The following is a 15,143-nucleotide window of genomic DNA, read 5'->3' on the forward strand; positions in this document are numbered from 1 at the left end:
AAGATGCACCCTAATTTCATATTCGTCTCGATGTTGAAGAATGCCAGCGTCTGTTGTGATACAACAGCTTCATTTGCTTTAGACATGTCGCTGAATTTGGACAAATTGTTGCGATATTCTAGATCTTGCTATTTTTCAGAGTGATTCTGATGATCGCTATCAAACTTTTTATTTTTTTTTATTTTACAAAACAGATCAACATTCTTTGTTGGCATTCCAGGCTTTGCTTGACATAAACCTGTTCAGTACTGATTTGTTTTTCAGAAGCAGCTGAGAAACAATAGTATACTTTAAAACCTTGTCCGCAAGGAGCTCTTAAATAATCTCTAATAAAAAAGATAGGTTAAACTCAATTTTTCTCAATTTAATAATTGTACATTTTTAATTTATATAATAACTTTAGATAAACTACCAAAAAACAAAACAAAAATAAATCAACAACAACATTGTAAACTAGAATCAAAAACAATTTTCGGGTGTAACCAATCAGTGAATTAGCTTATACAGTTGTATTGTTCAACATAAATTAACAAAACAAACAATAGTTGTTTGTTTTTTTAGGGGGAGATTTTTTTTTCTTGGGGGGGGGGGGGGGGGGTGACACCCCAAGTTTCCCGCATCGGGTGCAGGGCCGGTCCTACAGATTGCGGAATGTGCCTTTATCTTTCCTCATTCCATATGCTAGGACAAATTTGTACAAATACTCCTTCTTCCCTGGTGTTATTAGAGCATGGAATGGGTTACCTGAGCCAGCCAGGAAAACCAGTGACTTAGCAGAATTTAAGTCATTGATTAATATACATGACTGAATGCATGACGCGTAGGACGTAATCATCTTCTTTTTTGAAGTAACGTCTGTATTATATAAGATAAGAAAAAGATCTATATATACTACTCGATTCTCTATTCTGGATACAAATAGACCTATCGATCTAGATTTTTGGAGTCGAATTAGCATAGAACCAGCAGTTGGTAGTGATAGACAATGTTAATTTAAAAAAACAACAACCGAGTATTATTCCACTATACCCAGATTTACCTTGACCCTGGTTCCAAAATTTAATAGTGTCTGTCTCATGTTGGTTTTATATCTTTTGTCGGTTCACCATTTAATCTATTAAATATTGGATTAAAAAAAAAAAGATAAAGCTCGTAAGTATAAATCTAGCTAGATGTAATTACAAAAAGGGCAGTAACACTTTGGATTGCATAATAATTGATTCTAAACCAGATTAGTTGATCTAGATTCTAGAATGTATACTACAGTCTTAGTCTTAGTCTTAGACTTTTTTACTTTTTAGTCTTAGCCTACTTTTACTTACTTTACTTTTACATAGTCTTAGGTCTTAGTCTTAGTTAGACTTAGTCAACTTAGTGTTAGAGGGACTTAGACTTAGTCTGACCTAGCTAGGGCCTAGACTGTAGAGTGTAGACTCTAGAGTTAGAGTCTAAGTCTAAGTAACTCTAGACTCTAGCACTCTAATATATTATTTCATACTTAGAGTAGAGTACTTAGGACTTAGAGTTAGAGAGTTAGAGTTAGAGTACTTAGATCAGTGTTTCTCAAACTTTTTTATCTGGCGGCACAGTAAAAAAACTACAAAAATTTCTCGGCACACCACGAAAAGCAACAGTTGTTTTAAAATAAAAAGAAAAGAAAAAAGATTTTACCTGTTTTTAAGAAATTAAGTATTACATTTAATGTGAAGGGTGTGCCTGTTGTTGAGAGCAAATGCGATCTAATCGAGGCTCCAAAGTCGACAAACAAATTCGCATTTCATCGTCTATTGTAAGAAGTCTCTCTCTTTTTTTTAGATTTTATTTCAGTCATAGCTGAAAATCCAAACTTACAAAACCATGAAGATGTAAATGACTAAAGAACTGCATCGTTTTTTAAATCAATGAGCTGCTCTGCTTCTCAGTTGTCAGATTGGTAGCTTCATTGTTTGCAAATGGATAGCTGACCCATCCATACTCATTACTTCCAACTGTTGGAAAGTAGTGCTGCAATGCTGACTGCAGGTGTGTCAAAGTGTCCAGAATTTCGGGGGTGATTTCTTTATTTGAAGCACATTCATTGTAAGTAGGAAAGCAGTCGAAGACTCCTTTCGAGATCTTACTTTGCCACAAAGACAATTTTTCAACAAATGACTTCAGTTTTGAGGATGCAGTGATGATGGTTTCTGATGGTCCTTGAAGACATAAATTCAATTAGTTTGATTTGTCAAATAAATCAGAGAGAAATGTCACCTTAACCCACCAGATCTAGTCATATATAGAAAATCCAAAGTCTTTTTTGTTTTCAGTCTCCAAGTTTGAAAAGGCTGAGCTGATGAGTTGGAAGACACGCTTTAACACTTTTCCCCTGGAGAGCCAACGAACGCTGGTGTGATACAGGAGGCATTTGTAGTCTGAATCCATTGCTTCACAAAGCTCTGAGAAAAGTCGGGATGCAAGCGGTCGAGATTTGATAAAGTTTACAACTTCAATCACTTGATCCAGAACAGACATCAAATCTTTCGCAAAGATTTGAAGGCAAGAGCTTCTCTGTGGATCATGCAGTGAACAACTAATACATTTGGATTTTCTTGACCCACAAGAGTGACGAATCCCTTTCTATTTCCCTGCATGGAAGGACAGCCATCGGTGCAAACGCTGACAGTTTTTCCACTGTAGTTTGAATAGCAAAATGTTTTCGTTCACCACTTTGAAAATATCTTTGCCTTTGGTCGTAGTTGAATATGTCTTTTCAAAATAAGAATTTGTTGACAGCTAGCAGCTGAGCTTTCCCGCTTACATCAGTGGATTCATCAACTTGAAGAGACCACAGCAGAGACCATTCATCGCCAGTCACGTCGAAGGGTTCTCAGATTTGATCTTGTAAATCTGATGATAAGTCTTCAATTCTACGCGAGATAGTATTATTTGACAAAGGAACTTTTTAAACTTTTTCTGAGGCATCGGGTCCAAGGATAGTTTCAACAACTTTTGCTAAAGCTGGTGCAATGACTGATTCAGCCTCTGTGTGTGCTTTCTTACGTTTTGCTAATAACTGAGCATCCTTATAACTTGCAATCAATCCCTTTTCTGGCAGCTTTAGGTACTTAGTAAGTTTCTTAGCTTGTTTAGCAGGCACGACATGGCCTAAATTGTGCCGATGTGCCTCAAATCAAAAAAACAAACAGCTTGTTTATTTTGTTGAGCTTTGATGTTTTCAAAGTATTTCTTTGGTTGCGCTTTTACAGCTGGATATTTTGTTTGCAAGTGTCTCTTCAATTTGCTTGGAACAAATGCCCCATTCGATAGAGTTGCATTGCAGATCAGACAGAAAGGCAATGGAGCATCTTCAGGTCCAGAAGATATAAAACCATATCCGATGTAATCTTCTTTGTACCTTTGTTTGGTTCTTTGCTTTTCATTTAACGCTTTCGCAGTTTCATTCTTGCATATTTCTCCATGGATAACAATGAATAAGGCTTATTGATAATTTGTTATTATTAGCATACACCTAACAAATTTACATGAAACATCGCTTATTATTATCGTTACCAATTCAAGAACTGCTGTGCGTCTGCTAAGGCGGCCAACTTTTAGTCATTATAATAATATATATATAGTGGACAATTCCATAATCTGAAGAGCTAACAGCCCTTTCCGTCACTATGGAGCAATCCACTACTATTACTGGTCGTTACAAGGGGGGATGTCATCACAACGTAAAATAAACATTAAATAGTAGACAGACCTCTGTAACGCTGCTAGTGTGGTGTTCTGAAAACTCCCGCGGCACACCTGCAAATTTTCGGCGGCACACAGTTTGAGAAACACTGACTTAGATACATAGATATCTTATAATATCTATCTACTCAATCTAGATAGATCTAAAATAGTCTTTAGAGATCATCTTTAGAAGGAAAAGAGTATCACTGTCACAGATTCTAAGACTTAGTAGTCTAATGTCGTAATGACTAATGTCCAACTGAAAGAGTAAAAGACTATTTGTAAGAGCAACACTCATCTAGACTCTAGACTGTTGTCACTGAAACTAAATAGTACTAGATTTTATATAGTCTAATGTCCAACTTAATAGACTACGAGAGTGATAGATTTTACGATACTTTTTCTAGAGATCTATATCTTTTTTTTTCACCATCAGTTGTGTCTGTGACTGTCATCTTGACTGAGTGCATCATTTTTACCCATCCCCTACAGCTAATTCATATTGTTAATATTTTACATGTATACTTGTATCTAATATGCTGTATAATTTAAAACTTTGTTGTCACATTTAAGTGGTAAATTGTGCTTTAGAACCATCATCAGTATCTGTATATATATATATATATTTCAATCCATAATTCTATTTATGCATGAGTAATATATTATATGTTTTTTATAATTCAAATTTCTTGAATAAAAAGATCAGGCAACTAAGTGACCAGATATAGAACAACTGTTTAAAATTGACTGATTAATGTTGGGTGTCACCTTTTTTCTTCTAGATTATACGAAGAAAAAAAATCTAACATCCTTTGCAATTCTTTGATACATTTTAACTTTGTTACACAATGTTTTTCTCGATTTTCAATAGCCTGCTGGTGGTCTGAACATGGAGGACTATCCAATAGATAGTATTAATCAAGATGTGTCTGAGATTGTTTACACAACTCACACCACTGGGCTTGGGCAATTTTTTGTCCACATTGATAGCCAGTCCTACATCCTTGATGATATCATGGAGAAATTAGCTAACAGATACATGGAACTGTCACCATCTGACAAAGTTTTGCCCATTAAAAAACCTGGAACACTCTGTGCAGCAAAATTCATTGAAGATAATAATTGGTACAGAGCCAAGATAACTGGTGGGTTATTATTATATAATGTTCTTTCTAACATTATTTTGAACTTTTAATTTCTTAGCAAGTTTGATATTAGCTTTTTTAAAAATATATATTTATATATTAAACAGAAAGTAAGGGGTATGTATGTCCTGAAAAAAAAAACATCTTGGTAAAACTTGGCAAAAAAATCTTCCTTAGATCATGACAGAGACCATAGTGTATGTTTAATGTCCAGCCCACAACTGGAGGGCCTTAAAAATAGAAAAAAAAAACCCAACTATTTGTGTATATATATATATATATATATATATATATATATATATATATATATATATATATATATATATATATCTCTATTAAAAAACAAATTAAAAAAAAAAAATCAGGTAACCCCGTTTTCACAATATTTTCTATTGAATATTTATATGAATATGTCGGCTGAACTGGTAACTAACCCATTTTCACGCTTTACTTTTTATTTTCGTGGCAAAATAAAAAAAAAATGTAAAGAGAAGATCCTCTATGTTTGACAGATCTAAATTCAATCCAGTAGATCAGTAAACCTGCGGTTCTTATTCGGCTAGTATATATATTTATAAATATAAAGACATTACATTTACAAGGAGAGATAACTCCTTAATTATAGGAGAGGTTAACATTGAGATCTTTTTATTTAAAAGTTTTTTTTATTTTTATAAAAAGTTGCTTTGGTAATTGTTAAATTTTGATAATTTTAATCATTTAGAAATAGAAATAATATACATCCTTATAGTGTGCTTAACATACAGTTTTATACAATTTCCCTAATTTGAATAGAAATAGTTTTTTTGTTGTTTTTTTTTTACTATATGAAATCTTTATTCATTTAAACTTTGGTTTAGAATTTAAAAAAAAAAAGCTTTTTTATTGTATATATATGTGTGAAAATTCTATAAATTGGTGATGAGGTAGTTAAGTGCTTTAGAGCTCTTGGTTGCTTTAAAAGATTGTTAAGGTTTTAAATCTGGCAGGATGCTGAGATTTTTAATATGGGATTTAGGACATCCTAAAGTCCGCCATGATTGAAAAGACTCCTAACATTAGTTAGAATGTATTTTAAGAGACTATTACTCATCGTTATATTTCACTGCTTAAAATAATATAAAAAATTATATCTTTTATATAGCTCTACTTTCATGCTCAGAGCCCTATGGTCCAATTTCATTTGTGGACCAGTGGGGGGGAGTGGTATCTGGGAGTAGGTTTTCCGTGCTGCCCTTAAATGCTCAGTAAACACAACTCTGCCCAAGTTGGGTGTCGAACCTCGAGCCCCCTTCATAGGTTGCCAAGCCAAGTTTAAGCATACTTAGCCTCTCGACCACGCTTCCCACTTAAATAGTTATAAACTTGCTTTTCTTACATTTTCAACAGGAGTTATTAAAAATGATTTGATTGAAGTCAACTTTGTTGATTATGGAAATGTAGACTATGTAAGTGAGGACTGTCTTAAGGCTCTTGATCCAGATCTCATGCTCTATCCTGTGCGAAGCTACAAGTAAGTGTAATAAATACTGCTGAAACACTGTTTTAATGTGTGAAATGCTATTTGGAGTTGCAACTGGTTTCAATACTTGTTTTTTTTTTTCATTTTGTACAATTATTGCCTTGTCATAGCAAGTGAATGCTGTACTTTGCATGTAGACATTTTAGTGTTTAATTTTTGGATGACAGTCACATGAAAGCACTGAACATAAACATGTGAAAATAAAACATAATATATATAAATAAAATTGATAAAGAACAGATAAGCATGTAGCCTATCTTTGGAAATAATAAGAGGGCAATGTGCAGTAGCTGGAATTAGACCTCAGGTGATTCCTCATAAAAACCAAACCCATGTTCACATTTACTGCAGTACTGTCAAAGAGTTAAAATGAAACATACAAACAGTACATTTTTTAGAAATTTGTTAAAGAACATAAAAAGATTTTATTCCATATGACTATGATATACTATTATCAAGTTAAGTATACCTTTTTCAAAATCTTCATTATTGAAGAAATACACCAATTTCTCCCTTTGAACACAGGACGGAAATTTCTTGTTGAGATTTAATAATATAATATAATCAAGGCTTGTTTAATGTGAAAATTGATGGATTGTCTCTTTCAGGTGTGTACTAAAAGGTGTTTCAGCTAACCAGTCGTTTTGGACACCCGAGGTGATGGTCCAGTTTGAAGATTTAGTTCTGGACAAAAGATGTCGTGCTGTTTTCAGAGGCAAGAAGGATGATGATGTAAGAGTTTTACAGTATTGTAATGAATCATTTTTTAGTGTTTTATTTTTGAGCAGTGATAACAAGTTTGAAGTGAAGTTAGTTTTCATTTGATTTTTTGTTACCATTTTGTACATATACGAAATAGTTTGCTAGATAACAGTATCAATAGCGTAGAATAGATCAAAGTACAGATTTACAATAAATATAGTAGGCTGTTGAGCAGCAATTTGAGATTTATTGACACACATTGAAATCTTTAAATGTTCCCTGCAGGCTGCTCCAGGACCTTGTTTGTTAAATTATTTCTGAAGTCATGGTTCAAATAGTGATAGGTGCCATTAACATTTTTTTTTTTTTTTTTTTTTTTTTTTTTTTTTTTTTTTTAAGAAAAAATATTTTAAATGTAGTATTGCATACATTCCTTTTTAGCCAGAGATTTCATTCATTGTGTTATTTCAGACTTATCTAATTGATATGTACGATGAAGAAGATAATTCCATCAACAAACTATTTGGCGCTGTGAGTATAAAGATATTATTTTTTATTCGTTTCTCTTTTCATTTGTTTCTTTCAAGTTGACACCTTAATAACTTTCAAATGTAAAATAATTGTGAGTCATTGAAGTGGAAAAAACTGAGAAACAAAAATGCAATAAAAAATTAACATATTGTCAAAATCACTTAGGCATATATACTGCTTTTATGGCAATATTTTATTGGTGTGTACATTATACTGTCTACTTAAAAAAAATAGCACCAAATTTATATAAGAGTTTAAAAAAAATTGTTTACAAAAATATTAGAGAATTTTCAGTCGTATGTTAGTTCATTTTTCTTTTCTTTTTCCTAGGCCAATGAAGTCAGTGGCTTTACACAGATCAGCAAAAAAGTGGGGGACAAGCTACAGGGAACTGTTGTTTACTGTAAAAGTCCCAATCTCTTCTGGTGTCAGGAGAGTGAATCGGTCAACGATGTCATAATCCTATCAGAGGAATTGTCCAGACTTCATATGACTCAGGACATGAGGCCATTACACAACTGTGTCCCAGGGATGATTTGTGCTGCCAAGTTCTCAGAAGATGAAGCTTGGTACCGTGGAATAATAAAGAGTGTCTCAGGGCGTGTAGCTGAAGTTACTTTTGTTGACTATGGCAACACAGAGAAGGTGGACTTGGATTCAGTTACTAACCTGAAACCAGAGTTGATGAGGTTGCCTGCACTGGCCATAAAGTGTTGCTTGGCAAACACTGAAGTCATAGAATGGCCCCATCAATTACTTGATCAATTTGAGTCCTTAGTTATGGATAAAGAATTCGAAATGACTATTGTCGGCACCAAAAATGATATGTATGAAGTGAAACTGCTGGATATAATTGAGAACACTGATGTTGGTGGCCAGCTAAAGCTTTTTGTTGAAAAACTTAAGGGGAAGCCAGACAAAGTTTCTAAAAGTGTGCCTTTGAAAGAATCGGATTTGAAGCCAATCACTGTAGGCTCTAAATTTGAAGTCTTTCTTTCATGGATTGAGAGTCCTTGGCAGTTTTATGTACAAAGAGTTGATTCACAACACATCTTGGATGATTTGTCAAACAAGCTTCAGCAGCATTACTCTAAGCCCCAACCAAGTGCAACACCTACTCCAGGGACAATCGTAGTGGCCCGATTTTCTGAAGATCAAATATGGTACCGTGGAATAGTCCTTAAAGAATTAGAAAATGGCAGTGCTCATGTTTTATTCATAGATTATGGCAACTCCGATGTACTCCCTGCAGAAGATCTCAGGCTGGTGACACCTTCATTTGGGGAAATCTTTCCATTAGCTATCCGGTGTTCTTTGTGGGGTGTAAAATCCTTGCGTAAAGGAGACCAGTCGTGCAACACAGATGCCAAAGACCTTTTGGAACAGCTCACAGAAAATGGAGCCCTTTGTGAGGTCATGAGTGAAACTAACACCCACAAGCATGTTAGACTTGTAGCTGGCAATAAAGATGTTGCTAAAGAGCTGATTGCCCTCAGAGTGGTGGGGGATGCTCATGATTCTGTCCCAACCCAATCACCTAGTTATTCAAACAAGAGTCATCTTTCCAAGGGACAGAAGGAATTAGTCACTATATCTCATGTTGATTCTGTGAAGAGCTTCTGGTGTCTTCTAGTTAAATTCTCTGATGCTCTGAATAACTTAATGGACAAGCTCAGCTTGCACTATTCTGATGGAGGTGGTACACCACTGAGGGAGCCTAAAGTTGGACAAGCCTGCATCAGTTTGTACAGTGAAGATAACAACTGGTACAGAGGTGAACTCACTCAGGTGTCACAAAATGGATGTGAAGTTTTTTTTGTGGACTATGGGAATAAAGAAATATCAGCACCCAACATTGTGTGTGTCCCAGAGCCAAAGTTTTTAGATTTGCCTACTCAAGCCATTCAGTGCAGTCTTCCACTTTCAGGGGATTTAACCAGGCTTGTGGATGCCTTTTCAGATTTAGTTCTAGATAAAGAACTGCAACTTGAGGTTCTAGATGTTGTCAATGATGTTGCCATTGTTGAGCTGTACGATGGCGATCATCCATTATCCAAAGTAATACAGAATATGGCATATCAAAATGTGCAAGGCAATAAATCACCAGAACCAAATCCACCTTTGTTGACTGAGATAATGCCTCCCAATAGTTTACCCCTAAACAGCCCAGTTAAAATGTTTGCATCTTTTTCAACATCACCTAGCAAATTTTATCTTCAAACAGCTGAAAGTGAGAGCAAATTGGCATCCCTAATGGACAGGATAACAAAAGTATATGTTTCTGACAACCCACCGGCCAAAGTTACCAAGCCTCAAGCAGGTCAGTTTTGCATGGCACTCTACCCTGAAGATGATCAGTGGTACAGAGGAAAGATTTTATCTGTCAGTGCCAATAGCTGCAATGTTTTCTTTCTGGATTATGGCAATGAGGCAGTGATAGACTTACAGAATATCAGGTATATGTTGCCGGACATTGCCAAAGTGCCCATCATGGCATTTGAATGTTCTCTTAGTGATATAGAAGATAACAAATGGTCCAGTGTTGCAATAGACTATTTTGAATCTCTTATCATGGATCAGGAATTAGAGTGTATATTCATGACCCCAACTTGTGTAAAATTAAAGAGTAATGGGGAAGATGTTGTGTCCCTTCTAGTCAAGGCTGGTCACTGTAAAACTAACTCTTTCTCTAACAATAATAAGAGTGAGCAAATAATGTCAAAGTCCAATAACTCAGGATTTGGTCGTTTTGCGGAAAATAAATCTGATAATTCTGGGTTTGGTTATTCCGGTAACAGATCAACTAATGAAAGAAAATTTGACTCTGGACCAAGAGATGAACCACGTTCATTTGGAAGTGGTCGCTATTCAGATAAGAGTAGAAATAATGATCGTGGAGATGATCGGCTACCTCCTCGTGGGTCCAAACGATCTTCAGATAGCTCAAGTGATAAGGACTCTGACAGAGGTTCTTGTGGTGGTTTTGAAAGATCTAATTCCAGAAGACAAGGGTCAGAAGGAGGAGACAGAAGACATGATAGTGGGTTCAGACAAAATAAAAACTCAGCTGCTGCTTCTGCAGAACTTACATTTCCAACTCCTCCTACTGAAACTGAAACTGCCATACTGGTTCATATGGATGATGATGGTACTTTTTATCTTCAGTTGCCGTCCATGGAGAGAGACATAGTATTTTTATCCAAAAAGTTGGCTTCAAGTTACAAAACTGGTGGTCCAAGGTTGCGAGATGAAGCCAAAGTAGGAACAATTTGTTGCTCCAAATTTTCTGGTGATGGATGCTTGTACAGATCTCAAGTAGAGGAGCTGCGCGGGAACAAAGTATTGGTCAGGTATTTTGATTATGGAAATTGCTCTGAATGCTCCATTCAAGACCTCAAGTATCTTTTTCCAGACTTTTTCCTGCTTCCTGTCTTGGCATTCCCTTGTCAGTTGAGAGGCTTGGAGTTCTCATCTGATAAAATTGAAAAATTTTTAGAAGCTACATTGGATAAAGACATTATGGTAACTTTCACTAGCTTTACCCGTCCATACCAGGTGGACATTAAAACTCCCTCTGGTGATCTTCTTACCTTGTTATCTGGACATTCTGCCCCTGCAGCCAAATTGTCCCCGAAACCTGCTGGCTTTGGTAGTATTCAAAATTCAAATAGCAAACCAATAGTTGGACAAGTCAGTACATTTCCAAAGCAGGAATTTCTTAAGCAGTCTTGTCTCCATGGAAGTTATACTGCCTTTATAACTCATATAACCGATGGTGGCTTTTTTTATTTACAGTTAGAGAAGGATAGTACAGTCCTTGAGACTATAACTGACACACTAGCCAACATGGATAGAAACTCTAAACATCCAAACATCCAACCAGGAGCTTCTTGTGGTGCCCTTTTCTCAGAAGATTCCAATTGGTACCGTGCACTGGTTGTAGGTAAAACTGATGGTAAAATCCAGGTGCACTTTGTTGATTATGGCAACGGTGATTCAGTCAATGCTTCAGATGTCATTCCTCTCTCCAGTGATTTGTTGGCCTTTCCTCCTTTGGCTTACAAGTGCCAGTTCCAGGAACCTTTGAGCTCCGACTCCCAGACCAAACTGGCAGATTATTTAATGGAGCATTTGATTACAGCAGAGTTTATCTCTGGAATAGACCCAGCTATTGTTAAAGTTTTCACAAGTGATGGGCAAGATATTGAAGAAATACTCTGCCCATCTACGAACTTTAGGTCACAGCTAATCCCACTTGAAATAGTCCCTGCAAGTGTGAGTCACATTGAAGAGAATGGGAGAATTTTTCTTCAGTTATACAAAGATCAAAGTGCTATATCAGAACTCCAGGAAAATCTATCTAATCTATATAACAATGACAATCTCTTGTCTCCGGAGACATATGAAGTGGGAATGCCTTGCTGTGCACTTGATGAGGACAAAAAATGGCATAGAGCTTGTGTGAAGCTCATTGAAGATGAGTTTGTTTCTGTCTTGCTAGTTGATAGTGGAAAAGTCATTTCAGTGGAAAAGAATAGCCTAAAAAAACTTGAACCTCAATTTTTACAAAAACCTCCATATGCCTTGGAATGCTGGCTCAATGGGGTAGAGAACTGGACTGGAGATTTAAAAGCCAAATTGGCTTCAATTACAGACAATAAGATCTTGAATGCTTCATTCCATTCTTCCACATTGCCTTATAGAGTCTCTCTGACAAGGAGTATTGAACTTGATCTCCTAGGCCTGCCTGCACCAATTAGTCCAAGTCCAATCAAATCATCAACTACTGAACAGACTACCAGCTCCCCATCAAAAGAAGACTTATCCAAGAGTAGTTCTGAACCTAGCAGTACGTATGACTTTTTTTTTCTTATATATATATATAGATATATATAGATATATTTGAAATACTAGTCCCATTTTACCATAGTAATCATTTGATTCTTGAGTGCGATTAAAATAATAGAAATCATCACCTCAATCTGCAAAAATAATTTTTTTCTTTTCAAATGTTGTTTTCATCAAAAATAAATTTTAGAGAAAATTTTACTAATATGGTTCTTCTAAAAACATAGAAATGATTTTTAATCAACTCTTAAATGTAATACTTAAATAGAAATCTTACAAGAAAGTGAACTAAAATAAATTTTAAAAATATAGAAATTTTATTTATTAAATTCCTATTGAAATTAATTACTGAAAAAAAAAAATTATGCTATGGATTGTGCTGGCTGACTCCACAATCATTGTTTATTTCACCTGCTCCCCTAGTATAACCTTAAATGTGCACTAGGTCTAAATATTACTAATGCAACAACTGTTCAGTTTTGTGTTTGTATATATTTTTTTTATATGGTGAACACCAACTCATAACACTATAATGCACAGCTATAACTCTTGATCAAGGTCATTAGAAATGTATATACACACACAAGAAGTTATGGGAGAAATAACATTGTTTGGATTTACACTTTGAGCCTTCAAATCTTCTTAGAAATAGTAATGGTGCTTACCATTTCAACTTAGAATATTTACTTTTTGTATTTGATCATTGCATTGGGGTAAATCGTTTTTCATTTACAAATATGTTTATTATTTAGCATATAATTTCCATCTTTTTTTTTATTAGAAGAATTTAACATCCATTACAAATCATTTACTTTAGTTCTGGGTTAAATTTTTTTTTTCCTTAATCAGGAAACCCATTTCTTTCTTAAATGCCAAAAGTGCTTATTAATGTCTATAAATTTGGTCAAAAAATGTCAAATAAATGTGAGTCCAGGTATTCTATTGGTATCAGTATCTTGCAGCGCCTCTGAGTCCACCCATACCTGATACAAGTTGGGGAAAAGTAAACGCGGTTGGTCGTTGTGTTGGCCACATGACACCTTCGTTAACTGTAGGCCACAGAAACAGATGACCTTTACATCATCTGCCCTATAGACCACAAGGTCTGAAAGGGGAACTTACTTTATTTTATTGAATTATTTTTTTGTGTGTTTAAAATGTTTGTGTGACGTAGTAGTATTCAGCTTTAAACCTTCTATTCAGGCATTTATTATTGTTTGTTTTTACAATTTATGGCGTTACTATTTTCACTTGTGCATATTCACTTTTGATAAATCTTGCTGTCCCCTTATTCAGTTTTGTTGCAAGTCAAATAGAGCAGATATTATATAGTATATTAGATAGAGTATTATTTAAGATTACATTTTATTCATGGTCACTTCTCTGGGTGGAAATACTCCAAGATATGAAACTGGTCTATTTATGTAATAGTTCATTATATCCTTTGTTTTTGTTCTAAATACTAGGTGGCCCTTTGAAAATATTTCTTTTAAGGGCTGTTCCAATTAAAGTTTGTAATTTGTTTGTGTAGTTTAGAAACAGTAGTTTGCCTAAGGCTGATTCTTGTAGGTTAGCTTTAAATACAATTTCTTGGCTTTGGTTTTTTAAACTAAGACTTGAATTTGAAATCATTTTTATACTTGTCTTTTTTTTATATTGATTTCTGTTCATTCATAAATTTCTATGATTATTTAATTACTTTCCTTTAACTAAGCTCTTTGTCTTGACTAGTTCACTTGATAGATTTTCATTTACTTTTTGAAATGTTGAACAAGTTGGTAAATGGTACTTACTAGGTTCAAATTATCATTTTTATAAAAACTTCAGACCTTATTGAGGGAGTTTAAAAATATACATGTATATATAATTAAAGTTTGTAATTATATATATAATATATATATATATATATATATATATATATATATATATATATATATTTATATACTGTATATATAATATATATATACTGTATCTGTCAAAATTCAAAATAATTAGATCAAGTTCTTTAGAGATTTGACTCTGAAAATGTCAACATTTAAAAACTCTGAGACTTTAAAATGTAATAAGGTAGATAGATAGATAGATTGGTTTGCTTCATGTTTCCTCTGTTTTTCTATTGTTATTCTTTACATTTATTTCTTCTGTTTTTATTAAATAGAGGAGAATCAAATTGATGTTTCACCTGTGATTTCTTCAACTATGCATGGGGATGACAATATGACTGTTAAAATGGTGACTACTCCATTGAATCTTGAAGTGGGTCAAAGAGTAGCGGTCACCGTTTCCTTTGTGGAAAGCCCAGACAAGTTCTACATTCACTTGGATGACACAAGAATTGGTCTGGATGAGTTGATGAATGAAATGTTTGAGTACTTTACTAACCAATCAGAAGATGATCAAACAGTTAACAACTTGAAAGTTGAACAGTTGTGTGCAGCTTTGTACACAGATGAATCATGGTACAGGGCAAGGATTAAAAGCCAGCTAGATGATGGCACATACCAGGTTAGTTTAAATTAGAATGTAAAAAAAAAAAAAAAAGATTGCATTAAACATTACTGGAAAGTTTTTTTTTTTTTTTTTTACCTGAAAATTCTAACCAACTATACCTGCCTCTAAGGCTAACTATTAACTCTCTCTAGATGCATAAAAAATTATTGTATTCTGCTTGAAAT

At 34.4% G+C, this 15,143-nt stretch overlaps 1 protein-coding gene across 8 annotated transcripts in view; it reads left to right on the forward strand.

The window, feature by feature from the left end:
- The first annotated feature begins 1,021 nt into the window (after positions 1 to 1,021).
- The window catches only part of LOC106066620 (uncharacterized), a 29,155-nt gene continuing 15,033 nt past the window's right edge, over positions 1,022 to 15,143 (forward strand). For 6 of the 8 annotated variants that reach the window (XM_056031268.1, XM_056031271.1, XM_056031273.1 and 3 more), the window contains exons 1-7: positions 1,023 to 1,152; positions 4,592 to 4,865; positions 6,255 to 6,378; positions 6,996 to 7,119; positions 7,561 to 7,620; positions 7,951 to 12,469; positions 14,627 to 14,973. In XM_056031268.1, the coding sequence (XP_055887243.1) occupies positions 4,610 to 4,865; positions 6,255 to 6,378; positions 6,996 to 7,119; positions 7,561 to 7,620; positions 7,951 to 12,469; positions 14,627 to 14,973 (5,430 nt within the window). In that variant the 5' untranslated portion in view covers positions 1,023 to 1,152; positions 4,592 to 4,609. Of the gene's footprint in view, positions 1,153 to 4,591; positions 4,866 to 6,254; positions 6,379 to 6,995; positions 7,120 to 7,560; positions 7,621 to 7,950; positions 12,470 to 14,626; positions 14,974 to 15,143 lie in introns of all 8 variants that reach the window. The other 2 variants (XM_056031266.1, XM_056031267.1) reach the window with 1 other exon arrangement.

The sequence above is a fragment of the Biomphalaria glabrata genome, chromosome 5 (genome assembly GCF_947242115.1).
Source record: "Biomphalaria glabrata chromosome 5, xgBioGlab47.1, whole genome shotgun sequence".
NCBI classification, from domain to species: Eukaryota; Metazoa; Mollusca; class Gastropoda; family Planorbidae; genus Biomphalaria; species Biomphalaria glabrata.